Source organism: Panthera onca, chromosome E2, assembly GCF_046562875.1.
Source record: "Panthera onca isolate mPanOnc1 chromosome E2, mPanOnc1 haplotype 2, whole genome shotgun sequence".
Classification (NCBI taxonomy): Eukaryota; Metazoa; Chordata; class Mammalia; order Carnivora; family Felidae; genus Panthera; species Panthera onca.
The window spans coordinates 14,968,120-14,995,637 of record NC_138353.1 but is presented as its reverse complement, the minus strand read 5'-3'; the positions used below and the strand labels follow the sequence as shown (position 1 = coordinate 14,995,637).

General features: G+C 50.5%; 1 protein-coding gene and 1 long non-coding RNA gene across 5 annotated transcripts; one reads left to right on the top strand and one right to left on the bottom strand.

Annotated features, from left to right (window-relative positions):
• Window positions 1-491: 491 nt before the first annotated feature.
• Window positions 492-27,043, bottom strand: FBXO17 (F-box protein 17). 3 transcript variants are annotated; one of them, XM_078438448.1, is made up of 7 exons: window positions 26,780-27,043; window positions 12,362-12,544; window positions 5,492-5,854; window positions 4,563-4,674; window positions 2,759-2,854; window positions 1,836-1,971; window positions 492-1,029 (listed from the first exon to the last, which is right to left on the bottom strand). In XM_078438448.1, the coding sequence occupies exons 3-7, from the start codon at window positions 5,835-5,837 to the stop codon at window positions 886-888; spliced, it is 834 nt and encodes a 277-aa protein (XP_078294574.1). In that variant the 5' UTR covers window positions 5,838-5,854; window positions 12,362-12,544; window positions 26,780-27,043; the 3' UTR covers window positions 492-885. The 3 variants fall into 3 exon arrangements, with proteins under 3 accessions (XP_078294574.1, XP_078294573.1, XP_078294575.1); XM_078438447.1 differs by lacking the exon at window positions 12,362-12,544 and having other exon boundaries at window positions 26,780-27,041; XM_078438449.1 differs by lacking the exon at window positions 12,362-12,544 and having other exon boundaries at window positions 26,764-27,027.
• LOC132690528 (uncharacterized) lies at window positions 14,018-15,726 on the top strand. Of its 2 annotated transcripts, none has more exons than XR_009615428.3 (2): window positions 14,018-15,349; window positions 15,545-15,726. It is a non-coding gene; the product is annotated as an uncharacterized LOC132690528 (long non-coding RNA). The 2 variants fall into 2 exon arrangements; XR_009615427.3 differs by having other exon boundaries at window positions 14,018-15,352.
• Window positions 27,044-27,518: the final 475 nt, after the last annotated feature.

Here is a 27,518-nt window from a genome sequence, read left to right as displayed (position 1 = left end):
TCTCCCTTGTGGCACGCTGGCTCCAACGGTATGTTGCCCAGCAGGAGGGGAGCTGCGCCTGAGGTAGGAGGCGGGGTGGGGGACGTAGTTTGGGGATCTGCAGGGACTCAGGAATTCTGAAAGAAGTGGCCCCAGCCTGGTCCAAAGGGCAGGTGCCGATGGGTGGTGCCCACAGAGGTTGCCCAGGGCCCCACAGCTGAACCTCAGAGACTCCCAAAACTACAGAAAGGGTTCCTTTTGATGTCCCTGTTGGTCACCTCAAGGACAGACCACCCTGACTCCCAACTCCCTGCTAGCGATTGGCTTACCCCAGACGGTCAGCAGTTTTCCCTACGATTAGAAATCCTGGTTTGGCCTGTTTTTTGACCCCGGCTACCAACTGATGTCCACGTATCTAAGCAAATAATTTGCAAAGGAAACCTCTCTACCCCCTGACTCCCCACCCTCTACCCCAGAAAGCTGTGAGCAGTCTTGTTGGATCTCTGGTTTCTTTTTGTTTCTTTTAGATTTATTTTGAGAGAGAGAGCATGAGCGAGGGGAGGGCAGAGAGACGGAGAGAGAATCCCAAGCAGGCTCTGCACTGTCCGCGTGGAACCCGACACAGGGCTCGATCTCACAAACCACGAGGTCACGTCTTGAGCTGAGATCAAGAGGCAGACACTCAACCTACTGAGCCACCCAGGCGCCCTAGATCCCTGGTTTCTCGCACAGCATGTGTGATTCCATGCTGAAGCAGCAGCAAGTGGGGTTCACTGGAGGTGTGCCAGGAATGGGCCACATGGGACCCTCACTGTCCACAGGCATCCGGCTCCCGACTGCAAAGCCGTCTTTGATGATGTCTGGCAGATGGCAGTACACTCTGGAAGGCTGGCTCAGGCTGGTCGGCTAGGACAGGCGGACCCTGACCCTCACACTGGAGTGGGTCACGAGGGCGCCGTAGTGCCCTACCCAGGAACGCGTGTCCCTCCCATACTGCTCGAAAGACACGTATCGGATGCCCTTGCCAAAGTTGGTGAAGACGTGAGACACCTGTATGGGGAAGGAGAGCGGGAGGTTGAGGAGCTGTGGGGCCCTGTCTTCCTCCACCTCAACAGGCACTCCCCAAGGATCAAGTAGGTACCAGGCCCTGCTCTAGGTGCTGGGACTACAGCAGCGAACCTGACAGTCTAGTGAACTGGTGAACCTGACAGTCTAGTCGGGGACTCAGACCCTGAAGACAGCTGGGGGTAAGAGGCAGAGGGTAAGGTATGCAGGAGGGTGGGGTTGTAAAGTGAGTGAGCAAAGGCATCACTAAGGCAACACTAGGGCAGAAACCCGAAGGAGGGGAGAGAGCCATGCGGGGATTAGGACAGAGACAAAGAGTGTTTGGAACAGAGGAACGGTCAGTGCAAAGGCCCTGGGGTAGAAGTGTATCTGGAGCAAATGAGAGAACAGGAGATGGGTCAGCGAGGTAAGGGGCAGATCACGTGGGGCCTTGTGGGCCACGGAAGAACTTTGGCTTCTGGCGCTTCTTATCCTTTGCAAAACTTCTTTACGGAGATAATATTCACCTAACAAAATGCACCATTTAAACTGCACAATTTAGTGGCTTTTACCTATATTCACAATGTTATGTAACTATCACCACTATCTAATTCTGGAACATTTCCATCAGCCCAGAAAGAAGCCTCATATCCGTTAGCTGTCACTTCCAATCCCTCCCTTCCCCTAGCCTTGGCGATCGCTAGTCTGTCTGCTTTCTCTCTGTAGGGATTTGCTTATTCTGGACATTTCATATAACTGCACTCCTACAGGATGTGGCCTCTTGTGCCTGGCACAAGGCAGTCTGGACCCACCTGTCGGCAGCCTCTCTCAGTCCACTGAAGGACCGGGTTGGGGGAGGCCGAGAACTTGACCACTTCGTGTTCGTACACGTCCAGGAGGCGGACCCGGAGCCGGTAGATGCAGCCACAGTTCTCGCGGGCACCCCACCTGCCAGGTCGTGGTGAGCCTTGATGTCCCCGCCACCCACCCGGTCTCTGGGGCGGGGAGAGGGAGGCTGAGGACTAAGCCTCCCTGCACTTGGGTGAGGGTCGCACACACCCACCCTTCACATGGAGAGATCAAGTCCTGGGAATTTGCGGGGAAGAGCCTGGTGCCCCTGGGGTGGATTCTAGAGGCTTTGTGGTGTGTGTGTGTGTGTGTGTGTGTGTGTGTGTGTGTGTCTGGGAGGAACCACCGCCCCCAGGGGAGGAGAAGCCTGGGTATTTCTGGGGAGGAGCCAGAGCCCCAGGGAAGAAGCCAGACTTTGATGGAGGAGTGAGAGCTTGAAGGAAGAGCCCGAGTGCTCTGGAACCAGTGCCCCCATCCCAACTCTGCCCCCCTGAGTCTCAGTTCTCAGGGCACAGTGCTCCAAACCTTCCTGGAGCCTTGGGTGTCCACAAACCCTTAGGGTCCATACTGAGTGTGGGCGATGAGGGAGGAGTGGGCGAGATGGGGCACCAGCCAATAGCCCCCATGTCAACAACCCTGGGGCCTGCTGATGGGGGACAGGGAAGAGTGCAGAGTGGGGGCTCTGGGCTCATCAAAACCCTGCCCCTCCCTGCCTCTGCAACTGTGAGAGCATCACTTCCTTCCCCCCCCCCCCCCCCCAGCCTCACTACAGGAGCACAGTAGCAGTGGCCAGCCCGGGGGGTTGATGGGGGCCCAGGTGAACCCCTTCTGCGCGACTGCTGCCACCACGGGTGACACTTGGGGCAGGTTGCCATTCTTTCCTCACCAGTCGGCCACACAGATCTCAATCTGGGCGCTGTCCAGCAGCTCCTGCCACACCCCCTCCATCACCAAGTCCACAAGCTGCCTCTTGAAGCACCATCTGGAAAGAGGAGATGGTGAAGGGATGAGGCAGAAAGTCACAGCCCAGAAATCACCTCCTCCAAGAAGCCTCCCTTGGGGTTTGCTCTACTAGACAAGATATATGATGGGCTGGGCAATCCCATTGGCCTCTCACATCCCCTCCACCATTCTCCACCAGGCTCTAGGCTCCGGATACAGGCTGACCTGTATGTCCCTAACATTTGTGGGGACTGCGACAGGAGTACAAATGGATGCTCAACATTGAGCAGGCAATCCTGGAGTCTCCTAAAGTGTGGAGGCCCAAGTCTGAGGGTGTACTGCCTGTGTGGACTGGTCTCCCTTACTCTCCCCTTCCTGTTGGGTCCCAGATGGGTCCCACCTCCCAGATGGGAAGCTCTAGCAGGAGGGAAGGGAGAGAGGAGAGTAAAATCAGGTTATGTGGCCTCCTGGCTCCCTCCCAATGGATCACCATGGGACTGCTATGTCTCTTCATGAAAGGATACAGCTCCAGGGGACCCTCTCCTCACAGCCTTCTCTGTCTCAGGTTTAGGAGCTGCGTCCTCCCCTTACCTTTGTCAGGCCCAGGGCTGGTAATGCCCCTTCCCCTCACTGTTACTAGCCTAAGGTTCACGCAATCTCCCCTGTGGTCTGCCTACCCCTTTGTAAACAGTCCCCCCCCCCCCCCTAATTTGAACATGCCGTCATAATAGAAATAGCGTAGTGGAAGAGAACAGAGTGCTCGGGGACAGACCTAGGTATATTTGGCAACTTCGTTAGCGATAGAAGCGGCACGCCGTATTCAGAGGTGGATTAAAGATCTAAATGTGAAAGATAAAACTATGAGGCTACTAGAAGAGACTATGAGAGAATACTGTTGGGTAGGGACTGGTTTTTTTTTACACAAAATTTCAAAAACATTCCAAAGCAAAAAAGCGATGCATTTGATGCGTGAAAATAACAACCAAGAACACCAGGGACACAGTTGATACTCATAGTAGATGGCCAGGACGGACAAGGGGCTAAAATATACAAGGAATTCTCGTATAACAGGAATAAGACATCAACCCTAATAGAAAAGATGAATGGGCAATTTCCAAAAGAGGGATTCCAAAAGGCTAACAAGCACTTGGAGAGATGCTTAATTATTAGTAAATCAAAACATGCAAATTAAAACGTCAATGAGACCTCACTTCATGCCCAATATACTGGCAACTACTAGCGAGCTGGATGATGCCACATGAGAATGGTTGAATATGCGGGGAGGGAACAAGGAAAATGGGTAAGAGGTAGGAGAAGAGAGAGAATCAACCAGTCAACTGCTCTGATGTCTTCATAGAACTTATCACCATCCGAAGCTCTGGAGCCAGACCACCTGGGCCCAGATCTCAGCTCCGCCATTTACTAGATGTTGGCTACGTTTTGTGCCTGTTATAAAGTGGAGATAATCATACTATCTGTGTCACAGGGCTGTTGCCAGGATTCAAAGAGTTATATGCAAATGTTTGTCGTTTTGTTGTCATTATTATTTCACTGTTTTATGTGTTTAATGTCTCCCCCACCGTATTTCTGAATTTTCCTGGTATCTCTCTGGCATATAAAACAGGGCCTGGTACTGGCAGGCCCTCAACAAATATTTGACTGAGTAAATCAATGAGGGAAAGAGAGGATGTAGGTAGGGTCCCTTTCCCAACTCAGGGCCCTTGCCCCAGGGATCAGGGGCCACTCACTGGAAAGAAGTCACGAAGCAGGTCTGGGAAGGAGCCCCCGGCACCAGTGTTAGGTTCTTTTCCACGGCCCAGCCATTCCCGCCGTGCTCCACCTCCCAGCCTCTGAAGCCCTCTGTGGGATACAACAACCTTGAAGACGAGGAATTCACCTGCCGCTCGCCCAGCCGACCGCCCGCCACAGCTCAGCTTGCCCCGCCCATCGACTCCTCCCTCCTGCGCTCCGCCCCCGGCTTCTTCCACTCTGGCCCCGCCTCCCAGACGCGGGCATTCCTGTTCCCACCCTACCACCGCGTCATTCAGCCCTGTCCTTCCACTCAACTCGTCCTCAGCCCCACTCGGCCCCGCCTCCAGTTCTGTCTCCCTTCATCTACTTCATTTACCCACTTGGGCTTCTCCCTGACTGCGGGCTCTTGCCATCAAGGTCCCATCCCCTCTTACAGCAGCCTCCTGGCTCCCCCTGCCTTGGGCCCGGCCACTCGCTCAGTTCCCCCTCCCCACAGGCTCTCAATGCGGCTTCATATTTCCATGCAAGCTCCGCCCCCGCCAGCCACCCAATTGGCTTTCCCCGAGTCCTCCCCGGCTCCTCCCCCCTTAACCCCGCCCACTGTGTCTACAGTCCAAGCACGTGTCATTCCTGCCAGGGCCCGACTCTTGGCTCCTCCAGCTTTCTCGCCCATCCAGTTCGTCTCCCTTCACTGCCCACAGCACCTGCCCCCACCCCCCGCCCCAGTCCATCTCTTTCCCCCGACCACCCTGGCCAGTTTCCCAATCTCCTCTTCCCTCGGCCACGCCCCCTGGCTACCTGCCCCGCCCCGCCCCGCCCCGCCTCATTATCCTGACCATGCCCACTAAGCCTGGCTCGGCCCCCCCACCCCCTGAAATGCTCCGGTCTCCCCGGCCCCGCCCCTGGCTCCGCCCCCGGCACGCACGCTCTCCGCAGGAGTTGAAGATGAGGTTGCGGCCGAGGGGTGCGCGCAGGCAGTAACGCGCCAGGGCGCAGAGCGGGAACTCCTCGTCCTCGTTGTTGGGCGGGCAACGCTGGGCCACGGCGTAGAGTGCGCGGCCCTCGGCGCTGCGGTCGCGGGCTAGCTGCAGCAGCCACACGGTGGGCCCGTCCACCACGTCGCGCCAGGCGCGGCACACTGCGCGGCAGCGCGTCACTAAAGCGCGCGGCGGCACGTGGCTCAGCACCTGCACGAGCAGCTCCGGGGGCAGCGCGTCCAAGGCTATGGGCTGGTCCGCGGGCAGCCGCCGCCGCGAAGGCCGGGCGCCCATCTCAGGCCGCCGGAATCCTGCGGGTTGAGAGGGGTCAGCAGGTCAGGGCAATTTGGCCTCCCTTCATCTCTCCCAGGACGCAAGGTCCCTGCAGCTTGACCATGACCCCACCAACTCCGGTGGAGGATCAGGGGACTGCTAGGGCCGTGAAAACCGGGTACCTATTTCCTGACCGTTCATTGGCTCTGGGGCGATCGGTTTCCCACCTTTCCCCCTCGAGCAAAATACCCCTGGTCTGACCACGACCCCCACTACCGCTCACCACGGCTTCCATGTCTGGCCGGTGCACTTGAGTCAGGCTAGTCAGTTTACGTGTATGACCACGAACACACAGAAAAACCCACCGAGGAGGAAACCATCTCCACCCCCATCGCCCAGCCGGCTCCCAACTCCTTGGGCCTTTGGAACTTCTGAACTGTCTTCAGCAAAACCCATTTCCTCGCTCTCTTCGCTGAACGTTCTTGTCATCTTGCTCTCACCAAAACCCAGCTCTCCTGTGACCCTTCCAAATGGGTGAATCTTGCTCCTTGGTGCTACTTCCAGACCATTCTTCCATCCTCCCCTGAAATTCCCCAGCTATGATTCTGGTGTCATCAGAATAGGCGGGTCATTAGGCCGCCTTGTGCATCATCTGCTGACCCAGATCACTACTCACTTCATGACTTCAGCTTCAGGCTCACTGCCACTCACGCTGCTCTTCTCAACATCCCTAGGTCATTTCCACATCCAGGTACATGATCCTTCCTTGGGCCACCGGCCTCTCTGTTCTCTGACCTGCTCTCTTCTCAGCCCCTCCCTTCTATGGTCACACCTAGACCTTGTCTCAATAACCACAGATTCTTCTCAAGACCTCAATCTCCTTGCCAACCATCACCCTTTCTCTCTCCAGCTCTTTCCTTCCAGTGCCCCAGACCCCCACAATCCTTCCAGCCCACTGTGATTCCCCCATCCTTTGTGTCTACCTCCTTTTCACTGCCCCTCACCACCCCCCCCCCCCAAGTCCTCGTGTCTTCCTTATCCAGTTTAAACTGCTTAGATACTCATTAAAAACATTCTTTGCATACATCCTGGCCTCTGGCTTCCTCCGACACGTGACCTTGGTTCAATCAGCCCCCTGCCTACCCACTTTAAGGTCGACAAAGAACACACAACTCCACTGGCTGGTCTCACTTCAAGGTTGTGAACTTGACCCACACGGCCCGCCCAGCCCTGCAAGCAGAGACCATTTCTCTTATCCACAGGCTCCTCCTCTCTATACATAACTATTTCGCACCTTCTCCCCCAGCGCTAGCCTAGCTTATCACACCCTGCCTTCCACCTCTTCACTTTCCCCTTGCTTTCTTATTTTGCAGAAAAAAATACAAGCAATGAGAAGTGAACTTTCACAGGTACCCATCACCCAATCTACCAGCTACCTGCCCCGTGGCCTCTGTGCTTTCCCCTCTGATTGCCCTGCAAACGTCAGCCCCCGCCCCCAGCCCCCTGCTCAGCCTGCTCCCACCCCTCCCGCTCACTCCAGGCCTCAGTCTCAAGTTCTCCTCACTCTCTGCCACGCCTTGGATTCCCCCTTCGCACTGGATCATTCTCAGCAGTCCACACACAGTCATCCCTCTCGTTTGAAAACAAACCCTCTCTTCACTTCACCTCCCCTTTCAGCTCTGGCCCCATTTCTTTGCTCCTCTCTCTCTCTCTTTTTTTAAATTTAATTTTTAAATGTTTTTCTTTAAAAAATTTTTTTAACATTTATTTATTTTTGAGAGACGGAGAGAAAGACAGAGCATGAGCAGGGGAGGGGCAGAGAGAGAGAAGGAGACACAGAATCTGAAGCAGGCTCCATGCTCCGAGCCATCTGCACAGAGCCCGACATGGGCCTCGAACCCACGGACCGTGAGATCATGACCTGAGCTGAAGTAGGATGCTTAACTGACTGAATCACCCAGGCACCCCTCTTTGCGGTAAAACTTCTCAAAAAAGCTGTCTCCAGGCTCTGCCTCCATATTTTCTACTTCTGTTCTCTCTTAAATCTTGTCTCATCAGGCTTCGCCCCCCTGACATGCCAAGGTCACCAGTGACCCCCTCGGTGCTAAATCAAAGTCAGAGTTCAGTCCTCACCTTGCTGGACCTGTTGAGCAGCACTTGCCACCAAGGGTTATTCCCTCTTCACTTGGCTCCAAGCCCCACAACCTCTGGACCCCTCCGAGTTTGCCTGGTGGCTCCTGCTGAGTCTCCTTGACTGTCCATCCTCCCTCTGATCTGGCAACGTCAGGGACTGGTATCTGAACCTCCTGTATTCCCCATCACCACTCACTCCCTTGGGGATCTTGCCCATTCGTACACTTCCCACCTGGCTCATCACTGTCTCCCTGCTTCTTTCCCCAGGTGTCTGTTCCTCACTAGTAGCCAGGTCGGGGTGAGCACCTGAGTCAGGTCCTGTCCCTGTCCTGCTCAGAGCCCGCCCCTCCCCCCCCCCACTCGGGCTCCACCTCACTCAGAATAAAGGCAGAGTCCTCACTGTGGCCCACAAGCTCCCACACAGTCTGCCCCCGTCACCTCCTTGCCCTCATCTCCCCCTTACCCCCTCTGCCCAGCGACACCAGCCCCCACATCCCAGGCCCTTCGCATGGGCTGTTCCTGCCACCCGGATCCAGAGGATTTCTAGGCTCACCTCCAGACTTCAAGTCTTTGCTCAAATGTCAATTTCTCCATGAGACCATCCTTGGCCGCCTTGTTTACAATTTCAGGGCCTCCCGACCACCACCTACTCCCCCTTCCTTTGTCCTTATTTTATACCTCTCTAAAGCTCTTATCACCTCTTAACACACCACACACACAAGTATATATAATCTACTTTACTTTCTTTATTGCCTGTCTCCCGAACTGCATTATAATCACCATGAGGAAGAGTTATTGTTTCTTTTGTATATTACACACCACACCGTCCACACCAGTGCCTGACACATAGTAAGTGTCCAATGAACAGATGTTCACGGAATGAACAAATGAATCATCACATCAGAAACCCACTCCACAGATGAGGAAACTGAGGCATGGCAAGGTGAAACACCTTTATTTAGCAAGAACTCAGTGATGGAGCTCAAGACCTAGTGAGAAACTCATTGGATTTTCTCCATCGGGGCAGAACTGCCTAGCGATGAACACCTTGTGGCTGGATCCTGGCCAGCCTGGGTTCAAGTTGTGGCTCTGCCGCTAGGTGGTTATGTGACCAAGGTCACATCACTCAACCTCTTAGTGCCGTTTCCTTCTCTGAGCACGAGGATGTTAACAGTACCTACTGCACGGGATTGTTGTAAAGACGAAACGGGTTCATGTTTGTAAAGCACTTAAGAAAAACTGCTGGTGTCTCAGAAACGAGTGACATTAAATTAATATTGAACGCCAAATTATGTTAGTTGCTATTATTATTACCCATCATAAAAGAATGACGAATAGCCATTTAGCTATGGTTTTTTCATCTGGTGACATTTATTGGGCCTGTATTAAGCGACTGTGCTGCGCATTTAAGCTGGGTCATCTCACTGAATCCCATCATCTTGCGTAATGGGCAAACCGATCACAGGAGGTTGCCCCGGGTTAACAGGCTCCAACAATCTAATGCTTGTTATGTTGTCTAACGTCGGGAGGTGCTCAACTCGTGACAGCTGTTATTATTTTTAAATAAGTTGATTAAGGTTTTGCTAAGAAGCCTGCCACGGGCTAGTGATCCACCCACATGGGTCCCGATACCCCCCTTCACCCTGATTCGGTGATTGGTTATAAGACAGGCTTCAAGAGACAGGGTGTGCTTTTCCCCAAGTGGTTCTTAGTTGCATTAATAATTAGCAACAATTTAATACCAAGCTTACCAATTTGCCTGTCATGGACGTGAAACTCATCAGAGTGTGGTTTCCTGGCTTGGCTCTCCTTAAGAATGTGCTGATCAAAAAAAAAAAAAAAAAAAAAAAAAAAAAAAAAGAATGTGCTGGACACTGGCGAACAAGGGACCTCTGGAGCTGGGGTGGCCTCCTCACAAGATGAGTGCAGGCAGACTTTGCCAAGGAGCAAGGACCTTCAAGTGATGTACCTTAGGAGCCCTGAGTATACAAAATGCTTGTCTGGGGCGGGGGTGGGGGGTGCCTGGATGGCTCAGTCGGATAAGCGTCGGACTTCAGCTCAGGTCATGATCTCAGTTTGTGGGTTCGAGCCCTGTGCCGGACTCTGTGCTGACATCTCAGAGCCTGGAACCTGCTTTGGATTCTGTGACTCCCTCGCTCTCCGCCCCTCCCCCATGTGTGTGTGTGTGTGTGTGTGTGTGCACGTGGGCACTCTCTCAAAACTAAATAAACATTTAAAAACAAAACAAATTGCTTAAAGGGCCATAAGGAGCCTTATGGCCATAATGTCCACACGGCTGAATGCCAACTACTGGCTGAGCCAGTATGGGACATGTAAGGCACAACAATGCCCTGCTGTCAGAGTGTTTGGGGCTGCGTGTGTTGGGGGGGGGGGGAGGGGTGTGGTTATTTTACTGGCCGGCACAGCGACCAGGGGATGCTACTGGGAGGCAGTTTCCAGGACCCGTGACGCTCCGCAGACCACGATGGCTATAGTAACATATCCCACGTCACATGCTTTGCTGGGATTCGACTGCCCTCCATTAAGAGTCCACACCCTTCCCCTTAACACGGGGAGACCTCTGTGACTGCTTCAACTTTCAGAGCACCACAGATGTGACATCGCTAAGGGATTTCCAAGACGGGGTCGTAAAAGATACAGGTCACTGCCTGGCTCTCTTGGGACAGGTGCCTTGGGAGCCCTGACTCCAGTGGGTGTGCGGGCTACATGGTTAACAAGGAGGAGAAAAAGAGTCTGGGTCCATAGCATTTACTGACGTCTGGGTAAATGCACCTGCCGCCGCTCATCGCAAGCTACCAACATGAAGTCCCCGAACTGTGGGGCTGGAGAGCTGCCCACAGTCTTGCTCTCACAAGCCGGCTCCAGAACACCCCTGCCCGAGTCATTGCTTAAGTCTGGCTGCCCTGAAGTCATCGCACTGGAGAGACCCCGTGAATTCAGGCGGAGAAAAGTCTGGGGAGCCCCAGCTGTTTGAGTCATGTCCCGGGGGCTAGACACAGGGGCGAATAAGCCTTCAGGTGACCCAACCCCAGTCACTGTCAGACGGCACTGAGTGTGAGCCTCTAAGAACAGCTTAGCTGAGCCCAGCCAACCCCCAGAGCCGTGAAATAAAGGTTATTGTTTTAGGTCACTATGTTTTCAGTAGTCTGTTATGCAGCACTAACTAAATGGGACAAGGCTCAGTGACCTGCACTGTGTGGGATGGGTACCTTCCACAAAGAACTGTCCTGCCCCCAAAGCCAAAAAGAGCCCCCGCCCGGTAAGAAACAGCGGGCACCCTGAGTGCAGACACAGACCTATCTGGGTTCCAATCCCGACTACCCACTTCCTTGCCTATGAAACGTATTTATCTCCTTTGAGCCTAGGGAACGTAATTCGGGAATAGCATGTGTTTTTGGTTTCTTTGATTTTTTTGTTTTAAGTTTACTGATTTATGTTGAGAGAGACAGAGGCAGGACAAGCAGGGAAGGGGCAGAGAGAGAGGGAGAATGCCAAGCAGGCTGTCAGCCTGCAGACAGCGCAGAGCCCAATGCGGGGCTTGAACTCACAAAATCAAGAGTCGACCCTTAACCGGCTGAGCCACCCAGGCGCCCTTGATTTTTTGTTTTTGAACAATGCTGTTTTTAAGTACTGACTACTAGCGTATTATTATTTTTTAATTCAGAAATCTACTTTATTTATATTTGTTGCCTGTTTACGGGGCTAATTCTTTTTCTCCATCGTTTTCTTTTTGGTGGTAAAATCCATGTAACATAAAGTTTAGCATCATAACCCTTTTTAAGTGTACAATTCAGTGATATTAGATATATTAACGTGTCACCATCCCTGGCCATCCATCTCCAAAAGACTTTTCACCTTGTAAAACAGTAATTCCCCACCACCCCCTTCCCTCTTGCCCCCGCTAACCACTGTCCTTTTCGTCTGTATGATTTCGACCACTCTAAGTAACTCACATAAGAGGAATAATCATACAGCACCAGTTTGTGATTGGCCTGTTCACTTAGCGTAATGTCCTCAAGGTTCATTCGTGTTGTAGCATAAATCAGAATTCCTTTCCTTTTTAAAAAAATTTGATGAGAGAGTGGGGCAGGGGCAGAGAGAGTCTCCAGCAGGCTCCATGCCTAGCGTGGAGCCCGACTCGAGGCTTGATCCCACGACCCTGAGATCATGACCTGAGCCAAAATCAAGAGTTGGATGCTTAACCGACTGAGCCACCCAGGCGTCCCAGAAGTCCCTTCCTTTTTAAAGCTGCTTAACATTCCATTTTGCTGACCCATTCATCGGCTGTTGGACATGGGCCGGTTCCACGTTTTAGCTATTCTGACAATAGGTATTTTTGTTGGTGTGATACCTTTATTTCATTTTATTTAACCATCCGGAGTCTTTTGCACCTTGAGATTGTGGTCGATGACACGATGGCTCACTTCATGGTGACCACATGTGCTGAACGGCAACAACAAATTCTCTGCCATTGGGGCGCCTGGCTGGCTCCTTCGGTGGAGCCTGTGACTCTTGATCTCGAGGTCGTGAGTTTGAGCCCCGCGTTGGGTGTAGAGATTACCTGAAAATTAAATCTTAAGAAAAAAAAATCTCTGCTAAGAGAATTTCAGGCAGCATTAAAAATTCTAACTGGGCAGGGGCACCTGGGTGGCTCAGTCGGTTGAGCATCCGACTCTTGATCTCAGCACAGGTCATGATCTCAGGGCTCGTGAGTTCAAGCCCCGCATCGGGCTCTGTGCCGATGGCGCAGAATTCTGTCTCCTTCTCTCCGCCCCTCACCTGCTTGTGCGTTCTTTCTCAAAATAAATAAATAAACTTAAAAATACATATATGCTTTTTTCTTTTTTTTTTTTACATTTTTTATTTTTTGAGACGCAGAGAGAGAGAACAAGCGGGGTAAGGGCAGAGAGAGAATGAAACACAGAATCCGAAGCAGACTCCAGGCTCCGAGCTGTCAGCACAGAGCCCGACGCGGGGCTCGAACTCACGAACCGTGAGATCGTGACCTGAGCCGAAGTCAGACGCTCAACTGACTGAGCCACTCAGGCGCCCCGAAAATACATATATATTAAAAAGAAATTCTAAGCAGGCAGAGATGTACTCATTTAGAAAGGATTTTGTTTCCGTTTCCTGACCCGAGGCCTGGCTATATGTGTGTGTTAAATATTCATCAGGCTGTACAGCTTGAGTCTTTTCTGTAAAAGGTTTAGGAGAAACACTAACAATAAGCAGAGATGGCAGTCCACGGAAAGGGACAAAAAGATGTCAGAGAAGCTCTCCCCGGACTTGCCAAACAAAATATGGGACTATTTAAAGCGAAGGCGTCCCTGGAAACTAGTAAGCTCGCTTATCTCTCTCCTCAGCAGTTCCTCAAATTGTGTGGGGCCAGTGGCCTTTTTATAGTGACTGGAAAATATTGCCCCAAAATACCCCCATGACTCAGTGATGACACCATTGACATGGTTTGTTTGCCGGAGTCCACTCACAATAACCATTATTTTATGATTTCTTTTTTTTTTTCTGGCTCTGGGAGTTGCCTGGGCGCAGGTCGGCAGTTCTCGGGGGCTGGAGTGCAGTTGTCATCCGGCAGGGGTGCGGCTGGGTCATCTGAGGGCTTATTCAGTCCCCTGCCTGGCGCCTGGGATGGGGAGACTCGAACAGCTGGGGCTTGGCAGGCTCTTGTCTATCTCCATACGGTCTCTCCAGCTAGAGCCTACTTTTGCCAAAGGCCAAATAATACAATTTCATTTTCTTTCTTTCTTTTCCATAAATGTTTATTTTTGAGAGAGAGAGAGAGAAAGAAAGCGCGCACACCGGGCGGAGGGAGGGGGGCAGAGAGAGGGAGGTAGACAGAGGATCCGAACGGAGCTCTGTGCTCTGTGCTGATAACACAGAGCCCGATGTGGGGCTCGAACTCAAGAACTGTGAGATCATGACCTGAGCCGAATTTGGACGCTTAACTGACTAAGCCACCCGGGAGCTCCTAGAATTTCATTTTCAAGACTCATGAGTCTTGAAACTTGAAATGAAGTCTTCAAGACTTCATTAAGGGGTCTTCATTTTATAGGATGTTCATCCTTCATTAATTTTATTACTGAATTTGTATTGATTTTACCTTTATTAATTTTAGCATCATTTTTAAAGATTATTTAATTTTTTCAATTTTTATTTATTTTGAGAGAGATGGAGAGCAAGTAGGGGAGGAGCAGAAAGAGAGGGAGACAGAATCCCAAGCAGGTTCCACACCGCCAGCTTGGAGCCTGACCTGGGGCTGGAACCCACAAACTGCGAGATCATGACCCGAGCTGAAGTCAAGAGTCAGGCGCTCAACCGATGAGCCACCCAGGCTAAAATTTTTAGCATTTTAGCATTATTGTGAGAGGGAGAGAGAGGGCACAAGTGCCTGAGGGGCAGAGAGAGAGAGAGAGAGAGAAGAGAGAGAGAGAGAGAGAAGCGGGGCTCACCCCAAGCGGGGCTCGAGCCCACAAACCACGAGATCATGACCTCATGATCAGATGCTTAACATTCTTTCCTAGAATCCCATACAAATGGAATCATATAACATACCCGTTCAGCGCGGGTGCTGTGGGGAGTTGGCAGAGCTCAGAGGGGGCAGGGAGCTCCACATGTGCCCACTCCCCTCCCCTGTGTACCCTCTCCCCAAGGCGAATCCACAGAGGCATATACTGCCTCATAGTTCCCCTTGGCCAAACTGGAGTTTGGCCATTTAAACTTTTCTGTGCCGGCTGACAGATTGAATTTCCCCAGTAGAGGGCGCCAGAGGAACATGACAGGAAGAAGGCTTTTTTTTTTTTTTTTTTTTTCCTTTCCTTCCAGCTTCGTCGCCCCAGGGCAGCTTCTCAGGCACCTGCAGCGTGCAAGCTTCTCCCGTGCCTGCCAGCACCCCGCGGCCAGCGCCGTCCCCTGGCGCCCCCCCTCAGGCGGTTTCCTATTGCCTCGAGCGCCCCACTTCCTTGCGAACTGCCGTCCCCAGCATCCCGCTGGACAGACTTCTGGCAAGTTCCAGAGGGGGGCCTTTCCATCAAGTTCAAGGTGCAGCACGACCGGGGCGGGGGGGCGGCTCCTATGCCCTTTGTGAGCCTCCCCCAAGAGTTCTCGAATGAGATCAGGGTCTGGGACTGTCATCTTTCTCAAGCTCTCAGTCTTTTTTTTTTTTTTAAATGTTTATTTTTGAGAGAGAGCGTGCAAGTGGGGGAGGACTGAGAGAGAAGATCTGAGGCCGGCTCCGTGCTGACAGCAGAGAGCCTGATGCCGGGCTCCAACTTGTGGACCGCCAGACCATGACCTGAGCAGAAGCCAGAGGCTTAACCGACTGCGCCACCCAGGCGCCCTCAAGCTTTCAGTCTTGGATCACAGAGGTGGTACTGTTCCTGATCTCTGCTATTTCTATATTCTTTAGCATTCTCTTCATTTCTTAGTAGCTATTTTCCCTGCTATAATGAATAATTCTGTCTATTAAACGTTCTCCCTTCAATTTACTGCCTGGTTTCTGTCTCCTGATTGGACTCTGGCTGATACATCCAGTATGTTCCCCTGTGTCTGCTTTCCTTCAGGATAACGTCTCTGTGATCGGCCCACGTTGTTGCATGCGTCAATCGGTACTTGGATCCTTTTTATCGCTGAGGAGTATTCCATCGAGCAGATAAACCACAATCTGTTTATCCACTCACCATGATGGGACATCGGGCTCTTTCCCGTTTGGGGCTGTTATGAATAAAGCTGCAATGAACATTCAGGTACGAGTGTTTGTATGGACATACATGTTCATTTTTCATGAGTAAATACCTAGGAGGGACATTCCCGGATCATACAGTAAGTGTATATTTCACTTTACAAGAAAACACCCAATAGGTTTTCTCGGCAACAATGGGCCGTTCTCAGTCCCTTCAACGATGTGTTCTCAGTCCAGTTGCAGTTGCCAGGACCAGATGTTGTCAATCGTCTTTTTAATTTTTGACAGAATGGCTTGTTTTTCGTGCCCTCGGGGGAGTTTCCTCTACCTGACATCCTCCCTTATTAATTTTAAGTCTTTGCTCTTGAACCATAGCGCTGATGTTGTTTCTCAATAAGCCGAGATCAGAATTCTTGGCTCTTAAGAATTACATGCAGGTTCGAAGATTCGATGTGGCTTCCCTTTCAAGAAGTCAGACGAGCTGCTGATAATCAGGGCCTATGCTAGCTTTTATCAGTCTTTGGGTTGATTTCAAAAAAGATTTTTCTAGTGTTTATTTTTGAGAGAGAGAGAGCAAGTGGGGGAGGGACAGAGAGAGAAGGAGACACAGAATCTGAAGCAGGCTCCAGGCTCCAAGCTGTCAGCACAGAGCCAGAAGCGGGGCTCAAACCCACGAACTGTGAGATCATGACCTGAACCAAAGTCAGATGCTTAACCAACTGAGCCGTCCAGAAAGGATGCCTTTTTATTTAAAAAACACATTTTTTTTAATGCTTATTTATTTTTGAGAGAAATAGAGTGTGAGCAGGGGAGGGGCAGAGAGAGAAGGAGACACAGAATCCGAAGCAGGCTCCAGGCTCCGAGCTGTCAGCACAGAGCCAGACATGGGGCTCGAAGCCACAAACCGTGAGATCATGACCTGAGCCGATTGGACACCCAACTGATTGAGCCACCCAGGCACCCCGAAGGAATGCCTTTTATTTTTATTATTTATTTAAAAAAAATTTTTATGTTTATTTATTTTTGAGAGAGAGAGAGAGAGAGAGAGAGAGAGAGACGGAGTGTGAGCAGGGGAAGAGCAGAGAGAGAGGAAGACACAGAATCCGAAGCAGGCTCCAGGTTCCGAGCTGTGAGCACAGAGCCTGATGTGGGGCTTGAACTCACAAACCTCAAGACCATGACCTGAACCAAAGTCAGATGCTCAACTGACCAAGCCACCCAGGCACCCCTGGAAGGGATGCCTTGAAAAAAAAAAAAAGAAAAAAGAAAAGAAAAGAAAAAGAAAATCTTGGCTCAGTCGGTTAAGCGGCCGACTTTGGCTCAGGTCATGATCTCGAGGTTCATGGGTTCAAGTCCCCCATGGGGTTCTGCACTGATATTGCAGAGCCTGCTTGGGATTCTCTCTCTCTTCCTCTCTCTCTGCCCCTCCCCAACATGTGCTCGCTCTCTCTCTCTCTCTCAAAATAAATAAATAAATTTTAAAAATACTAAAAAAAATAATAATAAATAAAGCTTTAAAAAAAAGCCATCCCTTCCGGGTGAATCCAACCCTGGGGTAGCCTGGCCTGGCAATGAGAGCAAGGGCTGGCTTTGGGCCCCCACTCACACTGCTGCCCCTGGCTGGCCTCTTAACAGTAACAGTCCTATGTGCCTGATCCTGTGCTAAATGCCCTGGAAACGGTATCCCAGGAAAACCAAGTTCAAATGCCTCCAACAGACAGGCAGTACCCTTTTCCTTTTTTTAAAGTTTATTTATTTATTTTGAGGTACAGGGAGCGAGGGAGGGGCAGAGAGAAAGGGAGAGGGAGAGAGAGAGAATCCCAAACAGGTTCTGCCCCATGAGCACGAAGCCAAAGTGGGGCTCGAACTCACAAGCTGGGAGATCTTTTCCTGAGCTGAAAGCAAGAATAGGACGCTTAACTCCCAGACGGGCAGTATCCTTTTTAAAAAAATTTTCTCTTTAATGTTTATTTATTTTTGAGAGAGAGAGAGTGAGTGCATGAGCAGGGGAGGAGCAGAGAGAGAGGGAGACACAGAATCCGAAACAGGCTCCAGGCTCCGAGCTGTGAGCACAGAGCCCGACGCGGGGCTCGAACTCACAAACCGTGAGATCATGACCTGAGCCGAAGCCGGACGCTCAACCGACTGAGCCACCCAGGCGCCCCTGAGACGGGCAGTATCTTAAACGAGGCCGCTGGGTAGGAGGAAACAGGGAGTGGTGGCGATTGGCAAACCAGAAGGTACAGCCAGCCTGAAGTCTGTGCCAGTCTGTACTCACTCTGGCTCCTTTACTGCCAAGTAGGAAGGTTGGCCGGCTTTGACCACATCTTCCAGTTTGTTCAAGAGAAACTGGAAACCCCAGTTTTCATGTGAAGTCGCCCAATTTTTAAAGGTTAGCAATGCATTAGAAAAAAGTTAAGGCACCGTATGGGCCGGATAAAAGACAGATCTGCAGACCCAGGAACTGAATGGGTGTGGCCATTTGTGGTGACTTCTGTATTATCCCAACTGATCACACCAGGAGGAAACTGAGGCCCGGAGAGGCAAAATGACTCCCATAAGGTCACACAGCAGTCAGACGTGGACCGTGGACCGGGGATTGGAATCTGGGCAGCCTGATCTCCCTCTCAAAGGGCGTCCTCTCTATGGACGGCAAAGAAATGCAAAAGCAAAGTAAACAGGAGGGAGCCCATCCACAAAAAAGGAATGCCACTATTTTCCAGAAAGACAGAAAGCAGACCCAAGTGTAGGGGCCAGGGTCAAACTCAAAGTGGGCACAATGGAGCCTCAAGGAGGCTAACCCTAACCTCAAGAGGCTTTGGACCCAGAGCCAGGGGTCGAGGGGGGCCAGGCTGGGGTAGGTGTGCAGGTGGAGAGTGAGAGAGCAGAGTGAGGACAGGGGTCGGCCCGTCTTCGCAATGACTGCGCCTATGGGCTCCCCACTCCCTCTCCTGCTCCCCACATGCTTCGCCACACAGGTCTCCGGCTGCCCAACATTCATCCACGGGAAACACAAAACCATACTGGAGGACTGTTCTCTAAAGAAACTGCATGAAGGCAGCTCTTCCTGCCCACGGATCTTGTCCCCGGGCTTTCATAAAATCACCTTTTTGCACCAAAGACGTCTTCAAGAATTCTTTCTTGGCCGGAGCCCATGACCACCACCCATACCCCCAAAACCCCATCAATCGCAACCTGAGCTAAAACCAAGAGTCGGACGCTTAACAGGCTGAGCCACCCAGGCGCTCCTATTTTTCACTAAATGTCAGCAAGGTGGTTCTTCTGTTCTAAGCCAGCTCGGTTGGACGGAATGGTCTGGAAAGGCCTTATTCAAATACGTGATGATTGGCAGATTGGATGTGCTGGAGAGACCTCAGTGGCGACTGCTCACTTCTACTTTAAAAGATCTCTCCAGGCGCCTGAGTGGCTCAGTCGGTTGAGTGGTTAAGCCTCCGACTTCGGCTCAGGTCAGGATCTCACAGCTCGTGAGTTCGAGCCCCGCATCGGGTACTGTGCTGACAGCTTGGAGCCCGGAGCCTGTTTCGGATTCTGTCTCCCTCTCTTTCTCTCTGCCTGTCCCTCCCCTGCTCACGCTCTGTCTCTCCCTCTCCCTCGAAAATAAATAAACGTTAAAAAAAGAAATAAAGCAACTGCATGAAGCCTCTGGGAGTGAGCTCCCAGCAAAGACTGGCTTCTCCCTCCTAACACCAAGTGCTGTCCCCAAACACAGTTCTCAGTCATCTCTTCAACTAGACTAAAAAGCCAGTGGGAAAGCAGGACTATATTTATAACAGCCCCAAATTTCAAAACAGTTACTTATTTTTTAAGATTTTTATTTTTAAGTAATCTCTACACCCAACGTGGGGCTCGAATTCATGACCCCGAGATCAAGAGTCATGTGCTGTACTGACTGAGCCAGCCCCATCATACCAGCTACTTTGATTTAAAAAAAAAAATTTTAATGTTTATTTATTTTTGAGAGACAGAGCGCAAGTCGGGGAGGGGCAGAGAGAGAGGGAGACACAGAATCCGAAGCAGACTCCGGGGCTCCGAGCTGTCAGCACAGAGCCAGACATGGGGCTCGAACTCACAGACTGTGACATCATGACCTGGGCTGAAGTCTGACACTTAACCAACTGAGCCACCCAGGCGCCCCTGAGTTACTTTTAAAAAGCCACCCGGCCCCTTGTTTGTCTGAAAATGTGATTGGACGAGGAAGGCTCACCAGATGCCTCAAGAAACTAGCAGCCGGAAACAGAAGTATTGAGGTAAAAGGGCAGAACTGTAGCAAACTGACCCCAGGGGAAAGAGAACAATTCAGAGGGCCAAACGAACATGATAAGGAAAATAGTAGAGAAGGCCGGCTTTAGGCTTCATGGGGATGTGACCTGCACAGTCACATGTGGTCCTTTATCTGAGGGGCTCCATGCTTATTGTAATGTTCTGCTCTTGCCAACTAGAAATTCTCAATCATTTTTTAATGTTTATTTATTTTTGAAAGAGAGAGAGAGAGAGAGAGAGCAGGGGAGGGGCAGAGAGAGAGGGAGACAGAATCCCAAGCAGACTCCATGCCCGATGGCACAGAGCCCGATGCGGGACTCGAACCCACGAACCGCGAGATCATGACCTGAGCCGAAACCAGGAGTCAGACGCTTAACCAACTGAGCCACCCAGGCGCCCCAGAAATTCTCAATCCTTTCTAAACAAGGGGCCCATACACGCATTTTGCATTGGGCCCTGCAAATTGGTACATTTGCCCTGGGTACGTTTAGATTAGAGAAGATACTCAAAACACAGTAAGAACAGGATATTATAAAAGGAAGAGTGTTTTCTAGAAGAAAAAAAATTCTCCAAAAGTAGATTGGATGAGTTAGAACCCAGAAAATACCTCTCCCAAAAGGGAAAAATTAAAGGGGCACCCGGCTGGCTCAGTCAGTGGAGCATGTGACTTGATCTCATGGTTTTGAGTTTGAGCTCCACGTTCTTTTGCAGAGATGGCTTGGAAAAACTTAAAAATATAAAATCCTAGAGGCTCCTGGGTGGCTCAGTCTGTTGAGCATCCGACTCTTGGTTTTGGCTCAGGTTATGATCTCGTGGTTTCATGGGTTCGAGCCCTGCATTGGGCCCTGCACAGGCAGTGCAGTCTGCTTGGGATTTTCTGTCTCCCTCTCTGTCTGCCCCTCCCTTGTTTGCACTACCTCTGTCTCTCTCAGAATAAGTACATACACTTAAAAAAAAAAAAATCTCAGAAAAAAAAGGGAAAAATTAAAGCTCTGACAAACTGCAGGAAAAACAAAAAACTGCTTCAGAAAATCATGGTCCAAATACATACACTAAACTGTATCCATGTTATGTCAATTTGACAATATGCAAGAAAAAAGAATCAATTTGACCTGGAGGCTAGAGACATTCTCACTAAAATAGGGACATTCTTCTTAAAAAAAAAAAAAAAAAAAATATATATATATATATATATGTGTATATATATATATATATATATACACACATGTATGTATATGTATATATATATATCTGAGTATATACATATAAATATATATATACACCTCACATATAACATTGTGTAAATTTAAGGTGTATGTGTTGATTTGATACATTTATGTATTGCAAGATGATTACCACTGTAGCATTAGCTAGCACCTCCAATCATGTCCCTTAATTATCGTTTCTTTTTTGTGGTGAGAACATTTAAGATCTGGTCTCTTAGCATAAGGACTGTCTTCTCAACAAACGGTGATGGGAAATCTACATGCAAAAAGATGAGTTTAGGCCTTTACCTCATACCACACACAAATATCAACTCAAAATAAACCATACACCTGAATGTAAGAGTTACAACCATAAAAATTTTTAGAAGAAAATAGGAGAAAACTCTAATGATCTTGGGTCAAGCAAAGACTTCGTAGGTACGACACCAAACGTGTGATTCGTATAAGGGAAAAATGGATGAATTAAACATCTTCAAAATTTAAAACTTTTGCACTTAAAAGACACCAGTGAGAAAACGAAAAGACAAGCTGTAGATTGGCAGAATATGTCTGCAAATCATGTATCTGATAAAGGACTCGTATCCAGAATATATAAAGAACACTTAAAATTCAACAGTGTGACAAACAAACCACTTTAAAAATAGACACAAAATTTGAGGAGACATTTCACCAAAGACGATATGTGTATGACTAACGAGCACATGAAAAGATGCTCAACATCATTAGTCATTAAGGAAATCCAAATTAAAATCACGATGAGACACCATGTCAGGCCCACCGGAATGGCTACTGTTCAAAAGATTGGCCAGTACCCGGAGAAACTGGAACCCCCGCATGTTGCTGATGGGAACGTGAAATGGGACAGCCACTTGGGAAAACAGGCAGTTTCTTTGAAAGGTGAACATTAACAAAAACAGCTCAGCATAAACTTTCCACGAAACACAGCAATTCTACCACGAGGCTACCTGCCCACGAGACATAAAAACACGTGTCCACGCACAGGCTTGATTGCAAACGTTCACAGCAACGTTATCTATTTGGAAACGATCCGAACGTCCGTCCGCTGGTGAATGGATAACAAAACGGGGTCTATCCGCACAACGGCACACTGATCGGCAGCACGAAGAACCAAGAATGGGTACACACTACGATATGAATGAACCCCCAAACAGCATGCTAAGTGAAAAAAGCCACACACACACACACACACACACACACACACACACACACACAAACCCCACATACTGTATGATATATTTACATGAAATGTCCCCAAAGGACATATCTAAAGTTACAGAAAGATTAGTCGTTGCCTGGGGCTGGGCTGGGGAACGGGGAAGTGACCACAAATAGGCACGGGGGATATTTTGGAGGTGACAGAAATGCTCTAAAACTGGTGATAGCTGCACGACTCTGTAAATTCACTAAAAAATCACTGAATTGCACACTTTAGAGGGCTGACTTTTATGGTATGTAAATTACACCTCACTGAAGCTGTCGGGAAAACCCTGGAAACTCTACAGTGAAAGCATCTAAGACTTAAATATGGTAACAGAACAGACTGTAGATGTTATCAACCTTGACACTGTGAAAATAAATGTACAAGTAACAAAAGATGGGAAACTAAGGCGGGAGGAGGGGAAACCAAGATGCTTGGCTCACCTGCTTCACGTTACGGGACTCAAAAGTTGCCAGAACAAGAAAAAGAAGTGAAGCATAACATTTGAAGTTACAAAGGTCAATAGCGACTAATCTTTAAAAAGTACAATTATGTTTTTATGAGTTTTTTTTCAATATTTATTTATTTATTTTGAGAGAGAGCGCGCAAGGGAGAGCAGGGGAGGGGCAGAGAGAGAGGAAGAGAGAATCCCAAGCAGGCTCCGCCTGCCACAGGGCTCAACCCCACCTGAGCCAAAACCAACTGAACCTCGCAGGTGCCCCTAAAGCAGACTCCACACTGTCAGCTCAGAGCCCGATGGTGGAGTTCAAACTCACAAACCGCGAGATCATGACCCGAGCCGAAATCAAGAGTAGGACGCTCAAACCGGCTGAGCCACCTAGGCGCCCTAGATGGGCATTTTTTACTGAAGTTGAAAATGTGTGCCTGTCCCAGGACCCCGCCATTTGACCCCAGAGCCGGGAAACACACACTAGAATGTTCATGACACAATTGTCTCTAACAGCTCCGGTCTGGAAATGACCCATCCATCCACTGGAGGATGTAGGAGTAAATTAAGGTAGTCACAGAATGGCGGCAAGGCACCTAGAACGTTGAGTCCTGGGACACCCGGGCAGCTTGAATTGCGCGGGGCAGCCCTGGTCTACGACACATACCCTGGTCCCCAGGGTAATTCGGGTAATTCCAGACCTCCACTACTTCTAAAGTTTCCTGCTCGGATGATAAACTATATACTCCCACCCATGGTGCTACTCTTAGAAAGTTCGCAAACAGGCTAAACTAATAAAGTGTCGTTAATATCCACACGTGGGTACTAAAACCATATAAAGAAGAACAAAAGAGGGGCGCCTGGGTGGCTCCGTCGGTTGAGCGTCCGGCTTCGGCTCAGGTCATGATCGCACGGTTCGCGAGTTCAAGCCCTGCGTCGGGCTGTGTGCTGACAGCTCAGAGCCTGGAGCCTGCTTCGGATTCTGTGTGTGTTTCTCTCTCTCAAAAATAAACATAAAAAAAATAAATAAATAAAAAGAGCAAAATAGGAACGTGAGTATCATAAAAGTCAGGGCTCTGGTTTCCCCTGTGGGGAGGGAGAGGTCTATTAACCAGGTGCCCACAGGGAAGCTTCTGGGGGCTGACGATGTTCTTGCTGCTGACCTGGGCCCTGGTTCCATATTTTACAATTATTTGTTAAACTGTTCATCTGTTTTATATACTTCTCTGTATGGATGTTATAATTCGCCATTTAAAAAATATTAATGCTATCAATAAACACCACTGATGTTATTGAACCCAGGAAGGAAACAGTCTCACTGCATCTTTGCGCAAATTATAATTCACATTTGCCAAGTGCTTTCTTTGGGTAAGGCACTCTGGAAAATTCTTTCTGTGCATCATCTCATTCCCAGGAGGCAGCAGTGATATTTCTGGGCGAGGAGGCATCACCAGGCTAGTAAGGGACATTGCTTTCGGAAATTGCTGGTGACAGCCCGCAGAGAAAGTGGCATTGTGGGGAAGGTGCGTGTCGCAGGTTCTATATGGTCAGTCACTCCTGGGCCAGCCCCACCCCAAACTCTTGTTCATGACCTTGGGGGAACGGGCTTCCCTCTCTGAGTGGATTTTCCTCTCCGTAAAATGAGAAATGTGCAGGTTCCCATCTCCTCTCCCCAGTCCCCAAATCCAAAAGCCTGGAAAACCGGAAGTCTTTCCCAGACCCATTTGGTGGCAGGGCTGAGTCACACTGGGGTGAGATTTGACTATCCCGGTGAGTATGTCACACATTGGTCACGATCTCACGGGTGGTGAGTTCCAGCCCCGCATCGGGCTCTGCTCTAATAGAGCTGAGCCTGCTTCGTATCCTCTGTCCCCAGCTCTCTCTCTCTGCCCCTCCCCTGCTCACACTGTCTCAAAAATAAACATTTAAAAAAAAGGAAACAAGAAAATAAAAAAAGAAAGAAAAAGCCTTCATAAACTACCAGCTACGGTTAACCGCACAGTAACTGCTCTCGGCCCGTGGCAAGGGCTTTATCAAATCTCACAGAAGCCTCACGAACAGCTCCAGGAGGGAGGCGCCATTTTTCAGCCGGGGAAACTGAGCCTTGGAGAAGGGGAGCCACGGACCCAAGGTCACCTGACACAAAAGCCGCAGAGCCGGGCTTTGAACCTGACTCTTGGTCTCAGCTCAGGTCACCATCTCGTGGTTTGTGGGTTTGAGCCCCACATCGGGCTCCATGCTAATGGTGCGGAGCCTGCTTGGGATTCTCTCTATCCCTCTCTCTCTGCCCCTCCCCTGCTCTCTCTCTCTCAAAATAAATTAATAAACTTAAAAAATATTTTAAAAAGTAAAAGATAAAATAGTGCCCCCCCCCAAATAAAATAAAAAAGATCAAACACTGCTTCCCCCTTTCCGTGCTCTTAAAGATATTGCTTTCATATATATAGGAAATAAAAAGGCAGACTCATGTCTATTTGATTTGTGAATCACATCTGTAACTTGATTGGATGAAAAAATTCGTATTTAAATAAATACAAAAACTTTATTAAAAAAATATTGGGGCGCCTGGGTGGCTCAGTGGGTTGAGCACTGGACTCTCGGTATTGGCTCAGGTCATGATTTCACTGATGGTGAAATTGAGCCCTGCGTGGGGCTCTGCGCTGACAGTGCAGAGCCTGTTTGGGGTTCTGTCTCCCTCTCTCCGCCTCTCCCCCACTTGCGCGCGTGCATGTGTGTGTGTGTGTGCGCGCGCGCGCGCGTGCGTGTGCGCTCTCTCTCTCTCTCTCTCTCAAATAAATAAATAAACTTACAAAATATTATTAAAGAAGGAGCGCTGGGTGGTTGAACCCTGGACTCTTGATTTCGGCTCAGGTCAGGATCCCAGGGCCCTATGTAAGCCCGGAGCCTGCTTAAGATTCTGTCTCTTTCCCTCTGACCCTCTCCCCTGCTCGCGCTCTCTCTAAAATTAAAAGAAAAAAAAATTATTAAAATAGATTCATCAGCCAGGCCTCACAAAATGAGGAGTCAAACAGATCCTATCGATATTTCATAGAACAAGAAAGACGTCTAAAACAATTTTTTTGACGTTATGAAAGCAGCCAATAGGGAAGCTGCGAGCAATGTGTGATTAATTACAAATAATTTTAACTGGCCGTGGGGCCGGGGTCTGCTGCTTAAGGGGCTGTTTTTGCTGCAAAGCTTCGTCTGCCTTATTTGTCTTTTGTTCTTGGGTGGTACTGGGGCACTTTAAAAAAGTATTTATTTTAAAAGTAGGTGCCTAATATTGCAGCCTTTCAAAATTGCTAGTTAACAGATGCTCTCTAAACTTGAAGGATCCAGACTGAAAGAACAAGATATGGAGCGTTAAGAAATATTACTGAACACTGCAAAAGTTAACTTAGAAGAACAAAATTTAAATCGGGAGGAGCGGCCGCAGCTAAAAACAAACTGTGCCCAAGTTGCTAAATCGAGAAACGGGGCTCTGAGCCTTCTGATTCACCGATTTGGCGAAGGGGCTGCCAGCCAGAAGAAACAAGAAAACCAGAGCCGGTAAAAGGGGTCTGGCCTCTCGCCGGCTGCGGAGTACACGTGTTGGTCGGGTACGTTTTGGGGGGAGGGGGAGTTTCTTCCACCGTGGCCTCTGCCCAGGAGCAGCCGGGTGGAAGGCGTGGGCGTCAGAGGACCCGTTTTAAGCCCTTTCCGCACGACCTGGGGCTTTCAAACGTGCGTCCGTGCGACTCTGGACTTAAAGGGGCGGACGTTGGCTGGGACAGCCTAGGACCCGGGCAGGGCAGGAGAAGGGGCGCTGGGGAACAAGGACTCCGGGGGGACCCGCCCCTCCCGCGAGGGCCTGGGGGCGTTAGTCCTTCCCCGGGCGCCCCGGGGGCGAGTGGGGACGGGACACCCGTCCCGACCTGCGTCCCTACCTGTCCCGACGCTCACCTGGCGGCCCGCTCGGAGGCGGCGGCGGGCTAAGATCCCTTTCCCCACCCTGCTCTGGGAGGCAGTCAGGGGGGCTCCCTGGGATCGGCCCCGCCCAGGGAGCCCCGGGACCCGCAGTCTGGGCAGTCGGTCCTCTGCGGGGGCCGGCGGCTCCGGGATCCGCGGGCGGGCGGCTGCGGCGGGCGGGAGCGAGGCAGGGGCGGGATCCGGGAGGCTGCAGGCGCCGGGGGAGGGCCCAGCTGCCGCCTGGCGGGGCGGGGAGGACGTGCAGCCCCCGCGCTCCGGGACCCGGGGGCCCGCCCCTTGGAGAGCTTACACTCCCCCCCCCCCCCACACACACACCACGCGCGTCCCTGCTGCCAAGCTCCCGGCGATCTGATACCGGGTCCCTGTCCCCCCCCACCCCCCCAGCCACCTCCTCCCAGCGAGGTCCACCTCCCCAAGAGCCTCCGCCGCGGGAATGGTTCCAGCTGCCTCCTCCCCCCCAAATCTTGTTGCCTCCTCGTTCCGGCCTCCTTGCCTACAGCCGCCTCCGCCATTCAAAACGTCTCTCCCGCCATCTGGCCAGTGCTGTAAATGGCTTAGCTGTGACTCCGACCCTGGGCCTGGTTTTGAAACATTGGATCAAGTTCCTATCCCCAGGGATTCTCTCGCATTTACACTGCGTCCCCAGCGTAGAGTCTCAGAAGCCCGGCTTGTGCTTGAGGAGGACCTCTCTGCCACGCGTACTTCTCTGCGG

Excerpts from the sequence above, each read along its gene's own strand:
- FBXO17 (XM_078438448.1), bottom strand. The coding sequence starts at position 5,837 with ATGGGCGCCCGGCCTTCGCGGCGGCGGCTGCCCGCGGACCAGCCCATA. Across the intron at positions 2,855-4,562 it reads TGCTTCGTGACTTCTTTCCA|ATGGTGCTTCAAGAGGCAGC; the intron begins GTGAGTGGCCCC and ends TCCTCTTTCCAG. Across the intron at positions 1,030-1,835 it reads CTGAGAGAGGCTGCCGACAG|GTGTCTCACGTCTTCACCAA; the intron begins GTGGGTCCAGAC and ends TTCCCCATACAG.